Source organism: Nyctibius grandis, chromosome Z (genome assembly GCF_013368605.1).
Source record: "Nyctibius grandis isolate bNycGra1 chromosome Z, bNycGra1.pri, whole genome shotgun sequence".
Classification (NCBI taxonomy): Eukaryota; Metazoa; Chordata; class Aves; order Nyctibiiformes; family Nyctibiidae; genus Nyctibius; species Nyctibius grandis.
The window spans coordinates 24,526,795-24,552,887 of record NC_090695.1 but is presented as its reverse complement, the minus strand read 5'-3'; the positions used below and the strand labels follow the sequence as shown (position 1 = coordinate 24,552,887).

The 26,093-nt window shown below is 39.4% G+C and overlaps 1 protein-coding gene across 3 annotated transcripts in view; it reads left to right on the top strand.

Annotated features, from left to right (window-relative positions):
* The first annotated feature begins 653 nt into the window (after positions 1–653).
* The window catches only part of SCAMP1 (secretory carrier membrane protein 1), a 49,421-nt gene continuing 23,981 nt past the window's right edge, over positions 654–26,093 (top strand). For 2 of the 3 annotated variants that reach the window (XM_068422415.1, XM_068422416.1), the window contains exons 1-4: positions 654–810; positions 13,872–13,949; positions 25,587–25,685; positions 25,957–26,068. In XM_068422415.1, coding sequence (XP_068278516.1) covers positions 754–810; positions 13,872–13,949; positions 25,587–25,685; positions 25,957–26,068 — 346 coding nt within the window. In that variant the 5' untranslated portion in view covers positions 654–753. Of the gene's footprint in view, positions 811–856; positions 969–13,871; positions 13,950–25,586; positions 25,686–25,956; positions 26,069–26,093 lie in introns of those variants that run through there. The other variant, XM_068422417.1, reaches the window with a different exon arrangement.

Sequence of the window (26,093 nt, the reverse complement as noted above, 5' to 3'; positions counted from 1 at the left end):
TAACGCTTTCTTGTTACCCTCGCATGTGCATTTCAGTTCCCCGGCGAGACGGGCTGCCCTGACCCACTCTGAGGCGGGGCAGGGGTGGAGGAAAGGAGAGGCCTCCGCACGGTACTGAGCAGCCCCGAGACACGGTTACCAAATGGGGGCTGCGCTGGCCGAGCCGGCGCCTCGGAGCTGCCCGGCCGGGCGCCGCTCTCTGAGGGGAGGCACCCCGCTCCCGCCATGGCCGTTGGCAACCTCCGCGCACCCTGTCCAGCTGCCGCGCCGGGCCTGCCGCAGGCGGGAAGCCCCGGGCCTCCTTCCCCCACAGTCCCGGCCGATGCTGACAAGCGAGGGCGGCGGGACAGAGACCCACATCATGATGCCCAGGCGGAGCGGCGAGGGCGACGGACGCCCGACAGCCCTCACCACAGCATGTCCCCAACCCTCACCCGCCCCGGGAATGGGCTCTTCCAGTCCTCCTCCCTCGCCGGCCCACAAATGGTCTCTCCCAGACCCTGCCCCCGCCGAGCCCGCCCCGGGCACCAGCGGTCCTCTTCCCTTCCAGAGCCGTCCCGCCCCGCAACCTCACTTCCGGGGCGGCCATTTTGGTAGGTCGGCGCTCCGTGGCTGGTGGGTGGCGGAGGGGGCGGGCTCGGGGTGCAGCGGCTGGTGGCAGCGGCGGGGGGGCCGCCCGCGAGCCGGCCCGTGTTGGGGGCGCCGCAGGGGAAGAGCCGCCACCCAGTGGTCGCACGTCCGCCTGCCCCCGCCATGTCGGATTTCGACAGCAACCCCTTCGCCGACCCGGACCTCAACAACCCCTTCAAGGTGGGGCTGGAGGCGCGGAGGGGGCGGCGGGTGGCCATGAGCCTCCCTCGGTGTGGCGGCGGGGTGAGAGCGGGCTGCGCCGAGCCGCGGGCATCCCGCGGTAGGGGCCCCTGCCCTTCTCCCGGTGCGTGCGTAGGGACCGCTCCCTGACACGGGAGGTGAGGAAAGGCCGTCGCTGCGGGGTAGCGGTGGCCTCGGGCGGGCGGGCTGGCGGGCCGGGGTTGGGGGGCTGCCCTCCCCGAGGCTTGGGGCATGACGGCTCCGGGTGGCTCGTAGGATAAGCAGAGTTTTTGGAAGCCCTAGAAACGGGCACAGCTGTTTCACAAGTTCAGGTTGCCGTGTTGCTAAAATAACACAAATCGCGTTTCAGGTGCATTATTTTGAAGGGGAAAAAAAAAAGGTTTCTTGATTGTGGCGGTAACTTCGTGTGTGTGTGTGTGATACTACTACAGTCTTTTTTCTTGCGTTTGACTGACCCAGATAGTTAAGCTTGGTGAATTTACCCTCTTTTTCCTCTCTAGCCTCCTCCCTGCCCCCATCAAGCTTACTTGCTTCTTTATGTTATTTATGAAGCATGTAGGGTTCTGATGGCTAGGCATAAGTTCTACCCTGCACCTCGACATTCTGTGTTGTAGTGTATTCTAAAGCTTTTAGTTTTTGCACTATTGTCTTGTCATACAGCTGAGCGTTGTTTCTTCACCCGATGTTCTGGCATCATCTGTCAAAATGAACTGACCTCCTTGGTTGCTTCCCCTCCTCATCTTTTCTTTCTTTGTTATTTGAATCCAGTTGAACTAATTCATTGAGCTACTTACTTTAATAATATTACTGAACTTTTGTTTTGCCACACTTTTATTTCATGCTGACACTTTAAAGCACACAAATAGTATATGGCAGTGAGTTTAGGATGTCAGCTGGAACAATTAAAAGCCTTTTAAAAATTGAGCTGTCACATTTCAATCATGCTTCTGTGCAGGTTGCTGCTGGAAGCATAGCATTGCTGACATCTATTCATTGGAGTCTGTCTGAATCATTAGTTTAGTTTTTATGGTCATAAAATTTAGTTGATAGTATTCCTTAGGCTAGACCCTGTTTTTGTTTGATGTTGTACACACTGCAATGACCTTCCAGATGAACAGCAGCCCTGGTTGTTTCGGTTGCTGCCAGCAATAGTTTGGACTGGCACCAATGGCAGTGAGCACTGTTCTTTTAAATACCTTTTGGCACCAGGCACTGACAAAGCATCATTGTTCTAGAATGTCATGAGCAACAAAAATATGTGATGCTTTTCCTCACTTCTTGTAGTAGTTGTGAAAATAACATATAGCAAAATTTATTGTGTATAGATAGTCAGAGCAGTTACGGGTATTGGAAGCAGTATAGTTGCTCCTGCATCGCTCAGCAGCCCAGGTAACTTGTCCTATGTAGTGTTTCTGAGACCTAAGCTAGGGACCTATCTCAGCCATATTTCCAGTTTGAAGACATTGCTTAAAGTGTGATAGTTTATTTGAATTTCTCTTCAGGGAAAGACTTCTGTTAGAGCTGTCAGACAGAATCCATGCTCTACTTCTTATCTTCAATCCATCACGATAAAAGGACTCTGTAACAACTTTGCTGTAACTTGAAGCTCAGTGTTAAACACAGTTCTGGATTTCTCTTATTTGCAGAAGTTGGTTTAGGAAAGCTGTATACTTTTTCAGAGGCTTTTTTCACTTCCTTTAGTCTTTGCTAACTTCCATCACATTCCACTGCCCACAAAGGGTAATCTTGCATACCTTTAGTCATCCACATATTTAACTTGAAGGGGCAGGAGGCCTCATATATAAGCCAAATCTTGGTTGCCATCTTATTGGCTTAACACCTTTGAAATTAGTGGGTATTAATGCATGTCTGCATTTAAGTTTTGTCTGACTCTGTGTTTTAAAATACTTTACATATAGAACCAGTATTTCCAGATGGCCCCTGACAACTTAAGTCATGTTGTCTGAACACCTTATTCAAATTTACTCATGTTTTTATTTGTCTTCGCTTGATAATTTTATGTATGAAGTGATTGGTTTTTTCCTTCCTTTTGAAGCCACTTCCTGTGCTAATATAAAATCACAAAGTAGTATGGCAGAGAAGGCGGGGGGAGGACATCACATGGAAGAGTTGTTGCCAAGGTCTAAAGAGAGATCCTTCTTTTTCTTAAATATTTTGGTTTTAGTAATTGTCTGTGATCTATTTGCGCAGTTTCCTGTGACTATTCTTATGCCTTTTAAGAAGAGTATTTCAGCAGAGATTCCTGCTTGGTGTTGAATCAAATATCTTCTCTGGGAAGATAAAAGTAAAGCAGAAATGTCTAGTTTGCCCAGTATTGTGGGTAGTTAATTAGTTTGGAAACCTAAAATTAAATTATGTTTCTCTTTTGGTATCTACTGGAAGTAATGAAATTTGGTTTGTAAGTTAGAATTTCTTGTTTCAAGTATTAGTTTACTTGGATTGATTATAAAATATTGTTGATTTTGAGACAGTGGCTACTTAACCTCTGCTTTTTCTTTTTTTATTCTTTAAAAAAAAAAAAACGAAACTTGAATTGAATCCAAAGGCTGATATGCTTTTGAAGTCGTAGTATTTCTCTGTAGCTATCCTCTGGATGCTGTAACAACAAAGCCAAGAGATGTTTTGGTTTGAAAGACAAGAGATAATGAAACAGATAGGTAACATTCCAACATGTGTTTTTGATCACATTAAAGTTGTGCAGAAGAAAATGCATCCATGTACCATATGAATGAAGACGTGATAATTCTGCTATAATTTGATGCAGCAGCATTGTGAAGAAGTACACATTTGGTGTGACCTCAGGTATCATAAGTGAAAGCAGACTAATGGTTAAAGCTATTTCATTTCTTTCACTGAGAAGCACTTGTCATGGCTTGTGAGTAGGAATTCATACTTGGTAAAGTTCTCACTGACAAATGATGCAGTCCCACAGCCCCCAAACAGGGTGAGCAGAGCAGATCCGATGATGGTAACTGCGTTCAGCCAAGAGTGTAGAGTGCTAGACAAGTCCATAGAGAGGAGGCAGGTCTGTGCCCAAGTTAGAAAGTCAAATCAGAGTCAGGATCAGGTCCAGTGAAAGTAACCAGGTTCAGCCAACAGTCCCATGATGACCAGACAAGTCCTTAGTGATGAGGCACGTCTGACCACCTTGGAGGGATTTGGGCATTCTCAAGGCCCTGACAGTTTATTCTTGAATAGACTAAACCAGCATGAAATAAATTTTGTATGACAAAGGCAAATTTCTAATGTAGCTGTCTCCTTGTTGTGCCTTTTTTTTTTTTAATGTTATAGAGTAGGGAATAGTTGTAGTCTTCTGTCTTGGGAAGTGATACAGATACAAGGGTTCTGAAACAGCAGTCTTTCAAAATCCAATGTAAGTTTCATTTACTGTGAAACAATTCAGCAATTCATCTACAATAGAAATGTGTTGGTTCTGTGGGTTGTTTTTTTTTCGTTTTGGCTGGAGGTTTGATACTGAAGCTAATAGTGCAGATGACTGCTACCTTGTGTGGCAGCAGAATCTGTGCAGTTTACACCTTGATTGCTCAAGTGAAGCTAAAGTGTTAGAAACTTACAGGAAGAAAGAGAAGTCTTCATTATTTTTGAAGGATCTTGCTTGAAGTATTTCTATAGTATTTGTGCTTTAGAATTCAAAAATTTTGTTGTGTGCCTATATGCATAACTGAGTTCTCATTCTTTTATGTCCTTTACTAATTTAAAGATAGACAACTTAATTGGGTATATTTTATAGTCATATAAAATACAAATATTTTTCTGACTTTATTATCTTGTTTCCCTTCATGACTTCAAAATTTATAAATTCCCCTAAGTCTTGCATAATTTACTGTTGAACATCATGGTATTGGAAGTGTCTTTTCGCTGTCCTACATGGTAGTTAGCTTTCAAGAGTACACTTTATCAGTGTTGTAACTGCATTGTAATCTATTAAAACTGTGAAGTGTTTTAATAGATATTCAGTATCAGTTATAGCTGCATTTTTTTTCCCAGATTTTCAGTAAAGTGTTAGCACGTATTGCATTAGTATTATTGTTGCACTATATATTGAGATTTAACATTACAAAGAGGAACATAACACACATTTCTGAGCTGAGGAAGGAGAAAGATTTGAGAATAGCCATGAGATGGAGATGATGCTTTGTTAGGCATTCAGTACTCCATTGCAAGATGGGGCTGGTGGAAGCTTTAGGACAAATTTGGCCTTGTGAGCCTCTGAAGTTCATTTTGGTTTCAGAGGTGGGGAATTGGCCTTGCTCAGTAGCTCAGAAACCTTCATAGCTCTGCTTCCATGAGACAATGTGGCATATAACAGGCACTGCTTGAGAGACAAGTGTAAGAAACCCCAGTTGGCTTCTTCTGTGCTATCCTATTTAATAATTGTGTTCTGGAAGTGCTAGAGTGAAAATCCTTTGAATATCATTCTGGGGGGGTAGGGGTGGGAAATAACTGGTCAGTGAATGAGATGTTAGACTTGAAATTGTGAAAGAACTGTTGTAGTGGTTACTCAGATTTTATTATTAGAAGTATAGAAATAGTCTTTATTTTGCCTCATAAGTCATTAATTCCTCCAGGTGTTACATGTGTAACCTTTGAGGACAATCCTTTCTTGTAGTAAGTGGTTTTTAATCATAGGTTAAAATATATTATTGTAGGTGCAATACATTAAGGCTTCCTTTATACTGTTAAATGTGAACTGTTTATACTGCTAATGTACCATTAGGATAGCAAGGCATGAAATCTCAATGTGGTTACTGTTTGTGAATTTTCGGTACCTTTACTTGTTCTTAGGCCTGGGATGATGAAGAAAGAAATAAAAGCATGAAGAACCAGCAACGTTTGACACTGCATCAAAACATTAGCAGCTTCTTGAAACTTAACTTTTCCGTGTGCAGCTTGTTGTGGCATGAACAGGGAGGAACTGTTTGGGGAGGTTAGCAGTTTGATTTATGCCAAATGTTTACTGAACATGTGCAAATTGCAATTCCAGAGGCTTGATCTGGCTGAATGTAGAGTGTTATGGGACTGAAAAACACATCCTTCATGTGCAGGCTATCTTCTTTTCCAAGTGTCAGGTCCTAATTCAACAGCTGAAACCCAACAGTTAACACAGGAGGAAAAAAGCTTTGATATCCATTGCTGGACAAATAAATTTTTTTCTCCCAATTTTGTTCTCAAAAGCTAAGGTTTGTCAGGAATCTCTTTGCAAAAATGCTCATGAGGACATACTGAAAGCAAAGTATATCATATGGAGAGTTTCAACTGAAACAGCAAGAGCTTTGATAGCTCTTCAGAACTCATTTATGAAAAGTGTGATGGATAGTCTTCTCTTTGATCAAGAAATCAAAAAACTCAGACCAACAAACATAGTTTGAGGCATTTTTTGTTGGTTTTTTGCTTAATTATCTGACCCAGTGGTGTGATCTTAGAAAGTGCTCAACAGAGAACTGGAAGTACAACTGTTACTATAAAAAAAACCCCAAACCTCACGATGTATTCTTACTGGAAAGTGTACAATTAGTGTTAATCACATTTAGAAAAGACTGATATGAAGTGGATATAGGGAATAAGTTGTGATAATCAATGGAGAGCTTAACTTGAAATGAAAAGAGCTTATCCTTTTCATGTAGCAAAACAAAGCCTTTTGGTATGAGTGGTAGGGATAAGAAATCCTAGTTGGTCAAGACTGACTTTTCTAGATTTGTGGATCTAATCTCATTATTTCCCCAGGGTGGATTCACCAGTCTGGATTCAGTCTTGGTAGACCTCTGACTTCTGCTTCTGTTCTGTATACAGTCAGAGTTTTCTTAAGGAATAACATCTTTGCTGAGCATGTTGAGTAGTTTGGAGGATAAGATAGGGGTTTTGCCTCTTCCGCTTTCTGGGAACTTCCTTCCAAGCACAAAAAGCAACAGGGGAAAATGCACAGGTAGGTGATGGTGGTTATGGAACAGTACGTACTGAAGAATCTGGCAAAGTGAAGGCTGGTTGATGTCAGTGACTGGTAAAGTAGTTAGGTTGGATAAACTTATTTGTAGGGTTCTTGAAGTAAAAGAGAAAAATGGTATGGTGGCAGAGCTGAAGGGTAGCCAGTGACTGACAGGGAGGTGAAAGGATTGATACAGTGAATTATTGATAATATAAAAGAAACTTCATCTTCTAAGAATTATTGTGTTGAGGAGAACTGTTTTCTTGGCTTGCAACTACTCCAGTCATTAAGATAGTTCTTAGCCCTTGAACTTAATGTAGAACTAAGGTCTAAAATGAAGATTTCTACAGTCATCTTCAGTAGCTTATTCTTCCCTTGGCTGTACTTAAGGAGCTATGTAACTGATAAGGTGTTTTCCATGTTTTCTTTTTCTGATTTCATTCACTAAAAGTAATTAATCCTCTTCTTTTAAAATCCATTTTTGTGTTCATAGTATATTGTTTCTGCTTAGTCTTTTTTTCCTAGGACTAATGAGGTGTACTTCAGTCTGTTTACTCGGATATTTTGTGCTGTCCTATGAATTAGGTGTAAATTTTAAAAAGGAAAAAAAGGGAAAAAAAGAAAAATTCTGTCACTTCTAAATGGAGCATTTAAGTTTTATGCTTTTACCAAACATGATTATTGTATTCTTTTGATGTACAATACTCCTGGTATCCAAGTCTTGGAAGGTATTTAGTTGCCTTGCTACTTGCCCTTGTCAATCAGTGTTAAAAATTTACCTTATTATCCCATTTCCTTAGTAGTTACCTTTGTTCACCCTGTTCTTTTCCTTGTAAAAGTATCTTATGCATTTTTCCCTGTTTCCCTTTCCAACATTTTTTTGTTCTACTGATGTTATGTGAATTTTATTAGAAATTGTTTTCAGTTGCTGATGTGTCATAAAACACTTATTGTCTCTGTCCAAATCAGTGTTTTGAATGAATGTTTATAAACCCTGTTTCTTGACCTCTGCAATAAAATGTTGCTTTTACTTCCCTGCTAGTACTTGGGAGCAGACAGAAAAACACTGAAGTAAATTAAATGTTCTGTGCAGAGCACTGATGTGACTTACTTGATTCTACTTAGGAAAAAGAAGCAATACAAACACATATTGTCATAGTTATATTGTTAGCCTGGTTTTTTTTTTTCCCTCTTTCATTCCATGTTAAATTATTTGTGCATCAGATAAATGCTTTGGCCTTTTTGGTAGAAGAATGGGTGTACCTCAAAAGTGAAAACTTTTTTTAACAACCTGAAGGACAGTTTGGAGGGGGTGATTCGTAGTTCACTACTTTCTCTTCACTTAAAAGAAATCAAAATCACAGCTAACAATGTAAACTTATCTGATGGTGTTTTTCAGAATATTGTTGGGTTTTGTATGCTATCAAAGCATTTTACTCATGGTGGAACAATGCTGGACCCATTCCCAGTGTACAGTAATACAAAGCATCATTACAGTTTATGTACTTCTAATCTCTTCTGTATTAATGAAACCTGGTAGTTGATAACTAATGTTGGTCTCCTAGACAACAGAGGTCTCTGTGCCTTTTAATTTGTTTTTTAAAAAGCTGTAAAAACTTGCATAGAATGGATTATTCTACTCCATTTTAAACATTCTCACTTGTAATTAAATGTGTTTATACACCCTCTGTGATGACTGGGTATTCAGTTAGTTTTATAAATATCCGAGTGATGTGAGTGTAATTTGTTAACCTGCCACAGGAGACATTTTTAATAGTTCTGTAGGTGCTCTCGCCAATGTGAGATATAAATGTGTTGTATTTTCTGTTTTCGTTTTGTTTGTTTGTGTTTGGTTTTGTTTTTTTTTTTTTCCTGACTTTTCCATTCTTGATGTAAATACTGGGGTGTTTCTTGTACCTGACTCCTAGTGATTCAAAGAGTGTGATGCTAATCTTTGCATTTGACATTATAGAACGACTACAAGAAGCAGGTAAAAGCAAAGATTAGAAGGAAAACAGTTGATTAAATTGTGCTGATTTCTTAAAACTCCAGTCTGCTGAACTAATTCAGATCTTGAAAATGTCATATGAAATGATGTGTGTGTGTGTGTGTCTTAAATGCACCAATAGCCGCAGTAGCTGGGTATGAAAAATGGCCTGTTCTTAAATTCTGTCCTGTGGTTGGTATCACTAATAGTTAAATATAAAGACCAGAAACTCAGGGGCTGAACTGGCACTAGTTCAGGTGAGATAAGGCTGAAGAAGCAAGTGTGGATTGTAAGGAGGGAACAAAGAGTTGGACAATATAAGAATTACAGCGATCAGCACTCAAAGGAGCCAGGGTCTGGGACTGTCTGTGTGGTGGAGGAAAATCAGGTTGTGGCGAGGACTTAGTGTAAGGGCAAGTCCAAGAAGTACTTGTCCACCAAGACATAGCTTTCTCAAGCTGAGATTGGACTGAGCATTTTACAATTACTGCATTCAGTGACTGACATGAGATTTTTAAAGTCTGTCCCAGAAATTCCCAATCTACTGTATTTGCAGAGGGTAAACCCAGTTTTTAATGACTTAAATCATGCAGCAAGTTGAGGTCTTTGATTATCTGATGGTTCCGGCCATGCTGCTGCTTTGTGTTGGTGCCTGTATATTATCACCTATTGGAACTTGTCTTTGTGGCTTTTTTCTCTTTCTTAATATTAGAAAACAAAATAACTTTATTATCTGGGTAGTATCAAATATGGAAAAATAAGTTATGCCAGCCTAGATTTACTTATTCCTGTACAATATTAAAGTTTTCACTGTTTTAAATGACTAGAATATAAGTGTCATGCAAAATGGAAATTTGATAGCATTCATTTAAATGTCACTTTTTCTTTGAGTATGTGGTCCTGCACAACATTTATTGTTCATGTTCATTATTCAAACCCTGATTAACTTCTAAATTCAATGTTTTATTATTCTGCAGCAGTGTGTATGAATGCTTCAGTTTTTCTCACTGTATTTAGACGAGTTGGCATTTGCTCCATTTTTAAAATGGGATGCAATGAGTGTAAGGTAAATGATTCCAAGTAATTCTTTGTGTTCCTTGGGATGTCAGATCTAATCTCTTCAGAAATACTGTAGGTAGTGTTTTGAAATATGAAGTGCAGCTCCTGGTGGTATCAGTTGTCGAATGAACTGTAGGTATTCAGAACAACCTGCACCTGGGCACCCAGACTATGAAGAGCTTGTTTCTTTCCACGCTGAGGATAGTTCTAGCATTAGAGAAGATCACAGTGAACAAGTATAGGAGACATACGGATCTCCAGGCTAGTACTTGCTTCCTTCAGCTATGAAGTTACTCTTCCTGTGATCTCTGGTTTACATCTCCTTGAGTCTTTCTGCTTTTGGAAGAGATCAGGCCATGAACTTCTATTGAAGTCCAGACTGTGCAATTGAAGTTTTCTGAGAGCAGAATTTGAGTGCTACTTGCCATGGCGGAGTTCAATTTGTGCATTTCAATACAACTAGAATTTTGAGGTTTTTTTACTACTAATGAAACTTAACTTAAATAGAGCTGAGATTGAATGTCCTCTGAGTCATTCAGGTTTTTTTCAGAGCTGCTGCTACTTTTGCAAACAATAGCAATATTTGGCAGAAGTATAGCAATTGTTAATTCAAAATAAGAATGGACTTCTGACAGAGGGCGTATTTAAGCATGCAACTTATTTCTAGTACTTAGACTTTTGATGTAGTAGGCTTGTTTGGCTCAGCATATGTTTCCTGTCATTTGTCAGTGTTAGAATGTCCCAATAGCCATGTGAAGAGATCTGAGAAACATTTTTCCCCTGGTCTCCTCTAGAACATTTGGAGAAAAAAAGACTTACTTTCATCAGCTATGTATTATGGTTTGCATATTGTATTTCTAAATATAGATTGCTCTTCTGAATTTGACTTGACCACTTTTTCCTGCTTTTTGGAAATCTGTTGCTGTTCAGTGGCTGTCTTATGAGTCTGATATTCTAGTTATTCAAATAATAGAATTTATTGTCCTTCGCACACCATTGGCTCAGTTATTTGGTTAGTGGTGCACTCTTCAAACACAGAAGTTTAGTGTTGAAATGTACTCTTTAAGCAGCTAATTTAATTTAAAGTACTAAGGACTATTCAAGTTTTAATAATGTAGACATACTTTTTCACTACGTGGCTGATGGTTAGCTATCTCTAGCTTCAAATATGTCTATACTTCAACATTTTTATGTGTGGAAGAGGGAATGATATGAGAGCATTTGTGGAAGGGGTACTATACTGAAAGCCTGAACAAAGAATAGAGTATTTTATGCTCTGCTAATTCACACTAACATGTAAAGGCTAGAATAATTGTACTAGGTCTGGCCAAGATGGATTTTTTTCGTAGCAGTCGGGGACCTATGGTGCTGTGTTTCAGATTTGTGACCAAAACAGTGCTGGTAAGGCACCAATGTTTCAGCTGTTACTGAACAGTGCTTGCAGAGCATCAAGGCCTGCTCTGTTTTGCACTCTGCTTCCCCCTCGGAGTAGGCTGGGGTTGGGCAAGAGGTTGGGAGGGTACACAGGCAGGACAGCTGATGCCAACTGACCAAAGAATACTCCCGTACTGTATAGCATCATGCTTGGCAGTAACATTGGTGGTGGGGACGTTCCAAGGTAACCATCATGCAGTGGCTGGCTGGGCATCTGTCTGCTGATGGGAGGTGGTGAGTGATTGCCTCCGCATCACTTCTGGGTTTTTGCTGCCTTTTTTTCCTCTTTTTTTCTCTTTGTCTTCTTCTACCTCTCCTCCTCCCTTCTTAAACTTTTTCTTGACACCCACAAGTTTTACTTGCTTTTGCCCTTCTGATTCTTTCCCCCATACCACTGGGGAGAGCAGTGAGTGAGGGACTAGGTGGGGGCTTAGCCTAGCTGGCTAGGGTGCACCCACCACAGTAATTTTTAAGTTTTCAGCTGTATACAACTGTCTACCATCCTGTATATTGAATTATGAAATTGTCTTATTGGTATTAACTTTGTTTTGAGTTAGTCTTTTTTTTGATCTTGTACTGACAAGTCCAGTAAACTAATGCCTAATTCAAATGTCAGATTTAATTCTTCCCTTTTTATGTTTTTTTTTATTCAATGTTTCAAATGATTCGTAGTTGAATTTTGACAACATTCTCCACACACACACTTTCCATTGTTTTTGTTATTCATCTGTGCAATATTTTGTGCCAGTCATTTAATGAAAGAACATGTTACATAGTCCATCAGTTTATGCAAGACTTGATGAGATTTTAGTTGGAACAGTGCATTCAAGTCTAGGATGCTAACTAAAAAATATGGCAAACATGAGGAGGAGATTGTCACAAGGGTGCTTTTTTTGAAATCACTAGTTATGGTATAAGTAAAGTGTTGAAAACCTGATTTTTGAATTGCATGTAACATTGTTTTGTATGTATTATAGGAAGGGTGATTCTTGTTCAGTCTCCATTAAAATACTACTTTGCAGCTAAATGTATGTTTTAGCCAAAAGTGGTAGCATTTTATGTGACAAGAAGGGTAGTTCTTACGTATGCTTATGCACATGAACTTGATTAAAACATGCAACATATAGTTTTTTAGTTTTTGAAGCAGTGATTTTGTCAAACGTATTTTTATAGTAATTTTTTTTTAATTGCCTCATATTAATAAATTTGTGGCTATAGGTACTGGAAAAAACAGACTTGATCTCATTTGTTGTATCCTTCAGGATTTTAGAGTTGATAGATATTCTGCCCTCTTTTTTTTTCCTAGCTGTATATAAGTTGAGTTCGCCCATTAAGAAAATACTGTTCCTGCATCTATAGATTTAAGTTACTGCTATCAAGACTAAGCTAATGCTGTAATAGATACTGATTCTAAGAATCTAAATTTTATTTTTCAGTAGCTTAATAGTTTGCATATTTACTTAAGTGTAGCTTAAGTCACTTACTGTATTTTTAAAAAAATTAGACAAATAGTTCATGTAGGGGTTTTAAATATAGTTATTTTTAAAGGAAATATGAATGTAAACTTATAAATACTTATCTTCTTCCCAGTCTTTATCAACTCCAGTTTGTTTTCTAATGTTGAACTAGACTTCAAATTAAGAATATATATATATCTCTCTCTACATAACAGTTACAAATAAGTAAATAGTATATTTACAGCTATTTTGTATATTTGGTTTACATATGAAATATTGTACTGTTGTGCATTTATGTAAGTATAAATGTAACTAACCATATTGAATAAATGCATTTATTAATTTTCAAGAAGACCTTTCTTTCATCCATTCTCGTGTTCTAAAGATGCAAAAGCTTTAAATTAAGGCACAGGAACAATGTAGTGGAACCAGCCATCACATGGAATAAGTGCAATTTTTCTTCACATTAAGTTAGTGTAGTTTATGGTAGTGCGCACTTCTGCTCTTCTGCAGAACCAAGCCTGCCTGTCTCTAGCACAGAGAAATGTTTCATTCCTGAAATTGCTTTCTCAAGCTAAACCTTAAGCTGTCTTTCTTACTGTATAGTTCATTGGAGTAAAAAATTACACTTTTTTTTTCTTCATTTCACCAGTTCAGGTGGAAGCTGAACCAGAGGTGCTTTTGGCATTATGGGACGCTCTTTCCTCAGCTTCATTTTTCTGAAATGCTTTTTCTATTCTTGAAGGTGTTGGAGGTACTTCTGGGTAGGGAAAACCAAGAGTTAGGGAAAGCTGTTTTCTTCTGTTGTGCTTTTTGAGTGTATAGTTTTGGAGTCCAGCAGTCAACATAGCAGGATAGTTTTCTTCCCTTCTCTGTTGAGAGCTTTATGCCTTATAAATCAAATGTACGACAGATAGGATTTCTTTTAGACTGTTAATCTAGGTTTTAAGAAGCTCAGAAAGGAACAATGTCATTTTGGAGGCAGAGAAAGAGGTGGATGTTTACCGGCTTTTTTAGTGAAAACAAACCTTTTTTTAGCTTGAAACAAAGGCTGAGTTGTATATGATGTAATGATATAAGTGTTGACTTGTTTGTTAAATACATATGCATACGCTTACAGAACTGTTTTCTCTTCTAGGATCCTTCTGTTACGCAAGTGACAAGAAATGTTCCTCCAGGGCTAGATGAGTACAATCCTTTCTCTGATTCAAGAACAGTAAGCACATTTTTTTCTTATTCATGCTGTTAATCTTTTTAGGTAAGATTTGTGAGGTATTGTTTTCAGAGTTTGGGACTGTTGCTGTATAACATGTGATAGGCTAGCTAGAGGTAATGGAAGATGTGTAAGGGTAGATAGTCCCATGAAGTATTTGGAGGATTCAGTGGGTAGGTTGACCTGAATGAGCTTTGACCTGTTAAGAAAAAGTAGCCCTCTGAAAGAGGGCCAAAACTTGAGTTTTTCCCCTGTTCAGTAAGATTTCTGGTAGTGTGTCCTTATGCTTTTCTGAATTTTACTTGCTTTAAAGCTTGGGAGTGTGGCACACCTCCCTAGTGTCTTCCTTTTGATTTCCATTTCAATTAACGAAAGTGCTGCTTAGAATAAGAAAAACATTGCATTTAAGTAACAGTCCACAGGCTCTGAGTAGTTGTGCTGTAGTACAAGCAATGATTTATGTGTAAGAAGCACAGTTGTTTTTTGCCTCTAATTGGTATAGTTTTAATTTACTTTGTGCTTATTTTCACCCATAGCGGGGGAAGTACAAGGAATGGGGTAGTAAATTCATACTGTAACAGCATTTTTCAGTGGTTACTTTTGATAGTGAAGATCTTGTGCAAGATTAGCAAAATGTATGGATGATTACTGTCTGTCAGTATAATTTATAAACATTCAAATACTGTATTTTTCAATAGGCTTATATCCTATAGCAAATCTGGTAGTGCTGGTAGGGAACGTTGGTATTAGAGTCTTTGCAATGCATCAGTAGGTGTTAAAATGCTAGACTGGAAGAAGCTTGTTTTTGAGTATGCATTGGATCAGCTGTTTAAGACAGAATATTTACAACTAGCAACAATATTAAATAAGTCTCCAACATTTTTTGCTCCTAACTCACAATGTCACGGATTGTGTTTGATTTATCTTTCTGAAGCTTGAAGAGTTTCAAAATTGCTTTGTATTGACCATAAGTTATAAAGACAGTAGGTCTTTTTAAAAAAAAAAAAACAGAGCTACTCGGACTTTTTTTTATTACTTATGTACTTACTTTAACATGCAGCTCTGAGGGAAAAGGAAAACTGAAGTATAAGGCTAAGGTTATCTGGCTTTGAACAGTTAGCTGTGCATGTATAAAAAATTCTAATTGCTCATTACAGATGTCACTTATGTAGAAAAACTGGGAGGATGGAGAAAATCTTTAAGTCAGTGTTCAGATCTACTGAATATGTGCTACATTTATGCACTGTGATTCAATGAATAATCTATGGGATATTACCAAATTTGTAAAAACTGTCTATTGAATGAGCAGTTCTCTTTCTGTATAGGAAAAGAACTTTCACAGATTTTCTTGCAGAAAGCAAGACTGAAAGAATGAAGTATATATTCAGCTAAGAGTGCAGTAATAATTAACCTTTAGATGATACTCCCCTTCCTCTCTATGTATCTCGTGGATGCTGAGTATGTTAGTATTTATTTTGTAATTATATACATTTGCAGGAATGTGTTTAGGTACCTGAGGATAGGCTCACAATTCCATGTGCTCACCTCTCTTTTCCTACTAGCTTTGTATGGATGGGGAGGGCATAGTAGGCGTGTACAAATATATGCAACAGGAGTAAGGGAAGAGACAGTGGAAGTGAATGCCTTTGAAGATTAGGTGAACAGCAGTAGAAGCAGGGTCTGTGAATTTTAGACTTGGAGGACTACAGTGTCCATCAGGGTAGGGATAGAAATTACTCTCCATTTTGCGTGCTGTTCAGAGCAAAAACATCCAAATAGTTTCTCGGGGGCTTTGATTTGCTGCTATTCCTTGTTCTACTTTTGTTTGGAAGCTGAACCATTCTGAAGAGCTTTGTGCAGGTAATCCCACTTCTAACATTTAAAAACCGTAATAGTGCTACTGAGCAGAAAGGATACAAGCTGGTGGTAGCAAAATATGTCCTGGAGATTTCTGTGCTCTTTAGTTTGAGAATGGCTGGTCTGTAAGACTTAAAATGGTGTTTGTTTCACTATGAGTATGTACAGTTGTAGTTTTTAAGGAAGCTGAGAATAGTATGTTTCAATTAGAAGTCCAGATTTCTAGTGGTAGTGGTAAGATGGTATCTTGCAGTCTATAGCATTAACACAGCATTAACCTTCTTTCCCCATTCCCTCTGAATTCAAGTTGTTAAAGCATGCTGGTCTGCAGAAATATTTCTCCATTGCAAATCCAGACAGAGATGTTTCGTCTGTGAGAAAGTGACTTCAAATTTTGAATACTGACATTCATTATCTTAGCTCATTTGTGTTCTCCCTTTGCCAAGGGAGATGCTTCCTATCGGTTCTTTCTTGGTTATCAGGATAGGACAGAAAAAAAAAGTAAATTCTACTTTTTCTCAGTATTCCTTAGTCTAATTATTTTTTTTTTTTTTTTTTTTTTAGTATTTCAGTGCATTCACCTTTTCTTAGTCAACTTAGATCCTTCACATATGCAGTGGAAAATTTGGTAGGAAAATAGCATGTAAGATACAATGAGGAAAGTGAATGGGCATAGGAGATTTTAGGTCTGAAGTGTCATCACCTTGATATCTAACATGAGAAATCAAGAGTCTTTTTTTTTTTTTTTTTTTTTGCTTCATATCAAATTTCAAAGCCTGTCTTATTCTTGATTGTTAAACCAAGCAGAGTTTTCAGTGAATGGTATAAATGTCAGATTAAATATTGCCTGCATCTTCAGTGGTTTTATCTCTAGCTCTAACAGTCACCATGGAGATGACTTTTGTGTCTTGTGTCATGTTTCTGAAATAAACAAAGAACAGATGAGACTAGACAATTAGTATTTCTGCTTCATCATTTAGTGAAACTACTGTTAAAGAAGGCCTTTAATCTCTTCCCGCTTCTACAAGTTTTGCTAATGCATGTTGAACTCCTCTGAGCACTCCATATATGTGTATAACATGTATACACACAATAATGCATATAGCAATCACTTTCAACTTGCTGCATTAAAAATTTGGAAAAGTCGTTAGTAGCATTGGGGTTTTTTTTTTTTAAGAGACATATTCCAATGGATTTTTTCCAGTAAATTCCTGGGCAGCTCCCCTCGTTCTGTCTTGCATCCAAACACAGTGAAGTGTTTATAGGAAACCAGATGGATCATCCACACCTGGCTTCTTTTGGAAGTCTTCCTTCCACCCCCAGTAAATAAACTACTTTACCAACATGAGGTAATCTATTCAAGAGAAAATGTCTTTTGACCATTTATCTCCAGCCAACCCCTTCTTTTCAAGAGAGGTCATAATAAGTTGCTTCCCCCCGTGCAGCCATGAGAGCAAGGCATGAAATAAAAAGATCTATCCCAGAGGTACCATTTGGGTAGGAACAAAAAGGGGTGTTGTATAGTGGTGTTGGTTGAATTTCAAGATGTAAGTACCTTATCATAATGTGTCAATGAGGGTCAAAGACCATGGATCTGTGAAATAAAGTCTCTGTAAAAACAGTTGTTAGTTCCTGTGTCCAAATGTGGGCAGTATATCATGACATGATATGATATCATCCAGTGGTGGCTGGAGGTTAGTGCAGTCCTGACAATACAAGTCTTGAGTAGGTACTGTTAGAGTTATACCCTTAAAAAGACAGAATTGAATCACAGAATCATAGAATGGTTTGGGTTGGAAGGGAACTTAAAGATCACCAAGTTGCAACCCCCCTGCTATTGGCAGGGACACCTTACCACTAGACCAGGTGGTCAAAGCTCCATCCAACCTGCCCCTTGAGGGGGCATCCACAACTTCTTTCTCTGGGCAACCTGTTCCAGTGTCTCACCATTCTCACAGGAAATAATTTCTTCCTAATATCTAATCTAAATCTACCCTCTTTCAGTTTAAAATCGTTACCTCTTGTTCTATCACTACATGCCCTTGTAAAAAGCCCCTCTCCAGCTTTCCTGTAGGCCCCCTTCAGGTACTGGAAGGCTGCTAGGAGGTCTTTCTGCAGCCTTCTCTTCTCCAGGCTGAACAACCCCAACTCCCAGCCTGTCTTCATAGGAGAGGTGCTCCAGTCTTCAATTGCTGACCATCTGTCTTGCTGTGAATGTCTCATCAATCCTATGCAGGCTGTAAGACAGTTGGGTATCTCTTGTCCATGCACAATTGCCTAAGCCACCAATAGCACTTGGACAGACAGGTATGACAAAATAAGTGCCAAGTCATAGGTTGCAAGGGACCTCTGGAGGTCATCTTTTTCAATCCCCCTTATTCAAAGTTGGTCACTAAGTCGCATTGCTCAGCTTTTTCTCCTGGGAAGTTTTGAATATATACAAGGATGGAGATCCTATGACCTCACTGGGCAACCTGTTCCAGTGTTCAGCAGTTCTTTTTTCCCCATAATATCTAATTAGTTTGCTGTGTGCCAACAAGTAACATGCTGTGTAATAAAAGCAGCAGCATCTTTTCCCAACAACCCCATGTGTATGCTGATCCATAAGGGAGTCAAAATCATAGAATCATAGAATGGTTTGGGTTGGAAGGGACCTTAAAGATCATCTAGTTCCAACCCCCAAAATGTATCGATTTAATTTCTTATACCTAGTAAATTATTAATTAGGGCAATGTATTCTATGGCAAAATTCTACAACTTTATCCTGATATATGTGAGTAAGCCAGACTTTGGTCCAGTAAGTATGAAATTAGCAAACGAAAGAATTTTTACAGGATGAATGTGACATTCTGCTCATGTAAGAAACACAGATCAAGTCTTGTTTTCAAATTTTCATTATGCCTGACATGCGGCCAAGTCTTCCAGGTTCCAGAAGGACAGATTGGACTGTTAAATTTGAGAGGGGAAGGAAGAGGCTTGACTTCTACTGCCATGAAGCCACCTGAGAAGCCTATGTCAAGTCATCTACTTCAGAGACACAAGAAGGCACAGTAGTTTTGGGATGCTCTGGTATGAACTGCATAAGATGTTTGTCAAGGTTAAAGGAGTTACCTGGCAAGTGCCAGATTCACCGGTTTCCTTCAAAGATGCCTCATCAATTTTTATTCCTAGAAATCCTACGTCAATAAAAATCAAAATAGCATAGACAAAAGTATACTAACGTGAGAATTCCTGTTCTGCTTACTTAGTAGTTATGGATCTCAGTGTCTTTATGAAATGTCCATTAAGTCTCAAAACTAGTTCCTGCAGTTACCTAGTTTGACATCTTCAAGATTTTGATAATTATTGACAAAGTGTCTCTCTCCCACTTTCGTCTTTTGTGTTGATAAAACCTTTGAGGTGACCTTAGAAAGTGGATGCTTGCTTTTGGTTCTAAATAGCAAATCAACTGTTCCTATAACTAGCTCTAATCTGACCGCTTGATAATAGTATTTCCTCAATAATTTTTGTCTGTATTAAATGCATATCCCTTGCCAACCTTTTAAAAACCTAAATGTAAGCTATTGCTTTCCAGAATGCCTCCAGTTTTAGACTTCATGCATCTTGTACCATAGTACTGAGGCCATTTCAGACAATTTTTCAATACCACAGCTTGCAAATACATCTGCATTTCAGAATGTAGGGAACCTACTGTATTCTAGCTAACATTCCAATAAATATTTTTACTGGAATTGTTTTGCAGCTTTTTTTCATGAAGTTAGCTTAATTCTTAATTGAGCTAACTTCAGATATGGCAGTTAGAGCAAACCCGTGCATAATCTATATTTGGAATTTGATGTGAGACTTTAGCTTCTAGAGTTGTGCTTTGTATTGCATTTTCAGTAACTGTACAAAGAACTGCCTGCCTTACTGTTTTGTCTACCAAGCCAATAAATTCTTATTTCTTTTATTGAGTATGTTTTAATTGCATGTGTGAAGCAACACTTATTTTGAGTACCTTGTTTGCATTAAGGCTTAGTGTGCATAACCTCTGTTCTCCCTCGTTCTTGTTTGTTTGCCTTGTATACATTTTTATTGAACTGATTGCTGAATACTGGGAAATATATTTATAGGACAAAAGAAGACCTTAAGTGGTTTCTCACAAAATGGTATCACAAATAACATTGTGTTTCTTATTTTTTTCCTGTACACTATACCCTTTCCTTACTACCTGCTTTTTCTAACATCATGCACTAATTCCATCAAGTGATAATAACTCATAAGTGACACTAAACACACAATAACATTCATGAATGGTGTAGACATACTTGCTGTAGCTAAATAGCTGCTTTAGATGCACCATAAGAAGAGACTAACCCATACTGGCTTTTTGCTGCTTTGTGAAGTGTGCTATTGGGATAAGACAGCGTTTAGAAAAGTGGAAGCTGTTTTGAAAGAAAACTTAAGAGCTTAAACTCTGCCAAGCTAAGCATGAAACTACAAGGTAAACTCAAAGCTCTGAGGAAAAACTTGCAGAACAACTTGGGAAACTTTCTTTCCTGGAAGCAGGAAGCTTCTGTCATCGTTAAGGTTGTGAGAGTACTAATAGAAGATAATGATGTGAGAAAAAGCTGAATGCATTGTTTCTTTACAGAGGAAGTGTCTTACACTTGAATTCTCAATAGAATAGGCTTTAGAGAAGTGAATGCTTGCCGGAAATAGGTAGTCAGCTGAGTGTTAAGAAAACTAAGATGGAAAATTGCTAAAGCATGAACTGGAATGTACATCAGCTGGCTTCATACCAGAGGATGGAAAAGTGACAGCTGTCACACTTACTACAGAAAAAAGCTCTTAAAAGAATTCAAGAAATTAAGAGGCCAGAAGGTACAAGTTCTTTACTGGGCAAGTAGGGGCAGGGGAGGGGTCACAGAAAAGTCTACTAATCATAAATGGTTTTTTGTTGGTTGTGTGGGTTTTTTTTGTTTAGGGTTTATTATGTTGTTTTTTAGAACACCTCTCTACACAGACAGGGGCTTTAACCTTTGAAAAGACATGGAAATTGCCTTGACCTCTGCGTCATTCCTACATTGAGTAATGGGCTGTAGCACACAGATATAACAACATGAGACGCAGGGCAGCTGTTTCCTTGCATGGCAGTGCTTGAAATAATAAGCCTGGAGTGTCCTCCTTCGTGTTACTGCAGTGATATGGGTGTGTGGTTTTTGAGGAGCTGAGGCCTGAGGGAAATCATAATGACAGTCATGTCATTACAGAGTATCCAAAGGTATATGTGATTCTTCATCACGTACCATCCTTGTAAAAGTCACGGTAGCCTTTTAGTTGCAAATCTCCATGATGTTCCAAATAATCAAGTCAGTCATACTGGCTACTGTAAGGACATGTAGATTGTGAAAGCATCGGTTTCATTAAGGTTATAGACTTTCTTCAGTTTAAAGGAAGTAATAAGTAAAAGAAAAAGCAATAAACAAAGGCAGAAACACAAACCTGACAGATAAGTGGTAACAGAGACAAAACAGTAGACTAAAACTTCTCAGCCACTAATTTATGGGCTTTGAAGAGGGTCAACCTGGACTTTTTAACTGATAATAAGGAAGAAATAAGATAAGCATGAATATTATGGATAATTAAGGGGAGCCTGTGGGACTATGCAAAATTTATTAAGGAGTATTTAGGTCAATAGTCAAAGATGTGGAGCAACTGGAGACTGGGGAGGAGCAAGGAGGAGACTAGAGAAGAGGATGGATTGAAAGGGGCTGGTTGTATCTAAGTTGCCACCAGTCAGTACACTTGTCTGACAGCCATATGCCTAATCACTGCAGTTATTGTTAAATCCTTTCTTAACTATCTTTCTGTGACATTGCACTCTCTACTTCATCTGTGAGTGCTGCAAAGTCTAGGTGCCAGCAACTGGAGAGACTAGAGTGAGAGACTTAGGTACCAGCAACATGGTCAAACCCCAAGTAGTAGTGGTCCATACGTCTGTGGTGTGAACAACTGAGCATCTGAGTGTCAGCAGCTGGAGGGACCATGGGTCATAGGACCCATGTGTTTGATGTGCCAGCAACTGAAAGGACAAGTGTCTTTTCCTCTTTGTGTATATGTGTAATTCACTAGCAAACTTCAAGCTGACTAGCTGGCAGACAGGAGGAAAACCTCTCTCTGGGAAGATTGAACTCTGAGCCAAAAGTGAGTAAGGGAGTCTGGGATCTGGGCTTGGATATATGGCAAGCTGAGAGCCTGTGCTGGTGTTTAAGGGAGCTGTGAGTGTGGAGGTTGCTTGTGACATGAGTGTACGAGTGCATGAATCCCAGTGAATATCAAGCTGGGCTAACTGGCAAACAGGAGGAAGCCTGTATACCAGGTAGGAGAGCTCCAGATCCAGGCAGGTATATCAGACAGGCTGAGGGCCCACTGCTCGTAGCTGAGGGATCTGCAACTGTTGGTGTGCTTGTAAATCTAGAGTGAGGCACATGCTTTCAATAGTGAACTTCAGTGCTGATCAGCTGGAGAGAGGAGGAATGGGATATGACTCCGTACCTATGTCCTCTGTAGTTCTGATGGTGTTATGTAGGGGTGTTGTTAAAGGCAGCTTGTGTAGCTGGCCATCCTAGTGTCCTTGGTGTGCACAGGGGCAGGGTGGTGTATTTGTGTGCGTCCTTGGGATATGCACTCAACTTACTACTAGCTGAACCTGGAAACAGGCAAGCATTAGCTCTTTCCATCACCCTGGAATGGAGAGCCCTCAGAGAGTCTCAGGGTGTGCTGGACTGGGCTCCAGCAGTCAGAAAGGAGGAGTCCCCAGGTATCACAGTCTTCTGGAAGTGGTAGCCTTTGTAACATCCCTTAACAGCTTTTGTCCCTCAGCCCCTCTTGACTTTCTTAGGATTACAGGATGCACAACCCCTGATACAAATCACTGTTGTAGTCTCATTTCTTCCAGGGAGCACAGGCTCCTACCTAGGCACCAGGTCTATTACAGAATTGTCATTATGTGTACAGTAGACAGCAAGTCTAACATTGTATAGATGGTCAGCTAGCATATAGTGGAACCTAAACAATGTAGAAATCTGAATTGGAAGAGTCTTGTACTGATTAGTACCTTATACTAATGTTGTATATTATATATGCTGTTGGTTAACATTTTCAGTTATGTAGCTCTAGTGAGCTTTCTGATTGGTTCCTTTATTCATAGGCGTATGTGCATGTTCCAGTCATTAGCAGCACTGCAGGCTGTTTGGACAAAGCGTCTTCCAAGGATAAATATTTTGAATTTATTGTTCAAATATCTTCTAGTCTGACAATCCAGCTTTTTACACTATTACAGGTAGTATTACTATTACTTTTTACAGTGTTACAGGAGGGCTACTGGAGTCCTTGCTGGAGATTCTGAACGGTCTTATTCATTAGTCTAGCAGGCAGCTGCTTATCACTTATGCTTTCAAAGCTATTGTTACTTCAGCCACAGAGCTACAATAGTCAGATTTTTTTTTTTGGCTTTTGTAGCATTGCTCTGGTCTACAACGCATAATGCATGAGTTTTTGTTCAGTAGGTTTTTGTTACTCTGGTGCAGGTTTTGTATCTTACATTTGAAGTAGAAGATGATAAGACTCTTGATGATTGTCTGTTTTTTGTAGGAGTTCTCATACAGGCCTTTTTTCTTATCACAGAACGCTCCAACATAAGGAACAGCAGTATTAACCATCTTTAGCCAGCTTCACAGAATCATTTATGTTGGAAAAGACTCTTAAGATCATCAAGTCCGACTGTTTACCTAACACTGCAAGTCCACCACTAAACCATTTCCCTAAGAGCCACATCTACACCAGGGATGGTGACTCAACCACTTTCCTGGGCAGCCTGTCCCAATGCTTGATAACCCTTTCCGTGAATAAACTTTTCCTAATATCCAATACAAACCTCCCCTGGCGCAACTTGAGGCTGTTTCGTCTCGTCCGATCACTTGTTACCTGGGAGAAGAGACCCCCCTCCACCTCGCTACAACCTCCTTTCAGGTAGTTGTAGAGAGCAATAAGGTCTCCCCTCAGCCTCCTTTTCTCCCTGCTGAACAACCTCAGCCCTCAGCCGCTCCTCATAAGACTTGCGCTCCAGACCCTTCACCAGCTTCGTTGCCCTTCTTTGCACTCGCTCCAGCACTTCAATGTCTTTCTTGTAGTGAGGGGCCCAAAACTGCACACAGTATTTGAGGTGCATCCTCACCAGTGCCAAGTACAGGGGGACGATCTCTTCCCTAGTCCTGCTGGCCACGCTATTTCTGATACAAGCCGGGATGCTGTTGGCCTTCTTGGCCACCTGGGCACACTGATGGCTCATATTCAGCTGGCTGTTGATCAATACCCCGAGGTCCTTTTCTGCCAGGCAGCTTTCCAGCCATTCTTCCCCAAGCCTGTAGCCTTGCATGAGGTTGTTGTGACCCAAGTGCAGGACCTGGCACTCAGCCTTTGGCTGTCTTTATCCTACAGCACTGAGTAATCTTTCTTAGGATGAAAAGCTTAAATCACCAAGCATTTCTGAGAAATGAGACCTCTGATATTTCAGTATTCTATTAGGAACTGATGTATAAGGTGGAAAGATAATTTTGAAATGCTGGAATCAGCTGGTGTTGCTGAGACGTGCTGCAGTATCACACATAGAGGTGGAGTTTACTCAGGCGTGATGTTTTCTCCTCAGGGTGTTGCATTTGTACATTTCAAAAGATGGTTAGAGAAGGTGCAGATAATCTGGGCCAAGTCATAATTTGCCAAGTTAGTGGTATTTAGTTGTTTCCTGCTTTGTTTTAATGTGCTTTTGTATTGAAAACATCACACTTCTCACCGTATTTTTGTTCTTGATTTCAGTCTTGTTAGGAACAAGTGGTTCTCTGTCTTACAAGAGCACAGAACAGGGAAGTCTTTCATGTTGCAAGCTCTACACAGAGAAAGAATTGTAGTTTCCCCCCAAGCATATTTAAGAATAAAATAACTAATTAAAGTAGTGCTATACTGATCTGCTTTGGTAAAGTTCAGTTGATAACTTCAGTCTAGGCAGTAGTTTTTTCCTTGATTTGATAGCTGCTGGTTAACATTGTGTATGATAGCAAGATGTGGAGAAAGTCAGAGGAGATGACAAATGGGAATAAGGAGGAGAGGATTTTTTAAAAAAAAAGGAAAGAAAAAAGAAAAAAACCTGAGATACTACAAGCTTCTTATATAAGCTGTATTCTTATAGGTAGTGACCAAGTGAACAAATTGCCAGTAGTACTTGAAAGTACATAACTACGGTACATATTGGTGGAATAGTTAAGCAATAGATTATGGATCTTGAGTTGGAAAATGTAATATGGTACACTGCTTCTCTAGTTAGCCAGGTGATATAAGCCTTTGTTAAGTAGAAAGCTCTGGAAGACATTACTAATAAATGGCATCGTGTTTCAGAATATTAATAGATTACTCTTAAATCCTGCAATTCTCTTGAACAGTAACTGTCCTTATTCATATTCATGTCTGAACAACATGAAAATTCTATTTACTTTCTGCCGATCCCCAAAATTCCATGTGTGTCTATGGCAAGTAGTGCAGTGTAAAACCAAATAAGCAGAACACTGCACCACAGATTATAGTTAACTTCTTTTTTCTAAAGGTTATAAATAATGCAGGCAGCATATCAGATTTTCAATTTATCAGTAACACTTCCTTTGAAACACCTAGATCGGTTCTTACAGTTAATGAAAAGATGTTTATTAGAATAGAAAACTGTTTCCCTGTAATTGTTTCTTGTTTTCTTAGCCTCATCCAGGAAACGTCAAAATGCCTAATGTACCCAGTACCCAGCCAGCAATAATGAAACCAACAGAAGAACCACCTGCTTACACACAAATTGCAAAGGTTTGTATGTAATTTCAGGCACTAGGTTCCTTTTAATTATATATATTTAAATGCACTTCTGGAATAATGTCTTTTATAAATAAGCATTGCTTTCCTAATGATTTATGAAAATTAATACTGCCATTAAGTAATTGGTTAATGCATGAATTCGTGCAATATTAGGTCAGTCTTCATCCATAACTGGAGATGCTTAATTATAGAAAACAGACTTGGAATATTTATTTTGTATTCATATTTTTTATCAATATCTAATGATGCTTTTTTTGTTCAGGAGCATGCCTTGGCCCAGGCAGAACTGCTGAAGCGCCAAGAAGAACTGGAAAGAAAAGCAGCTGAACTAGATCGCAGAGAAAGGGAAATGCAGAGTCTCAATCAGCAGGGTGGTATGCATGAAAAACGTAACTTCTT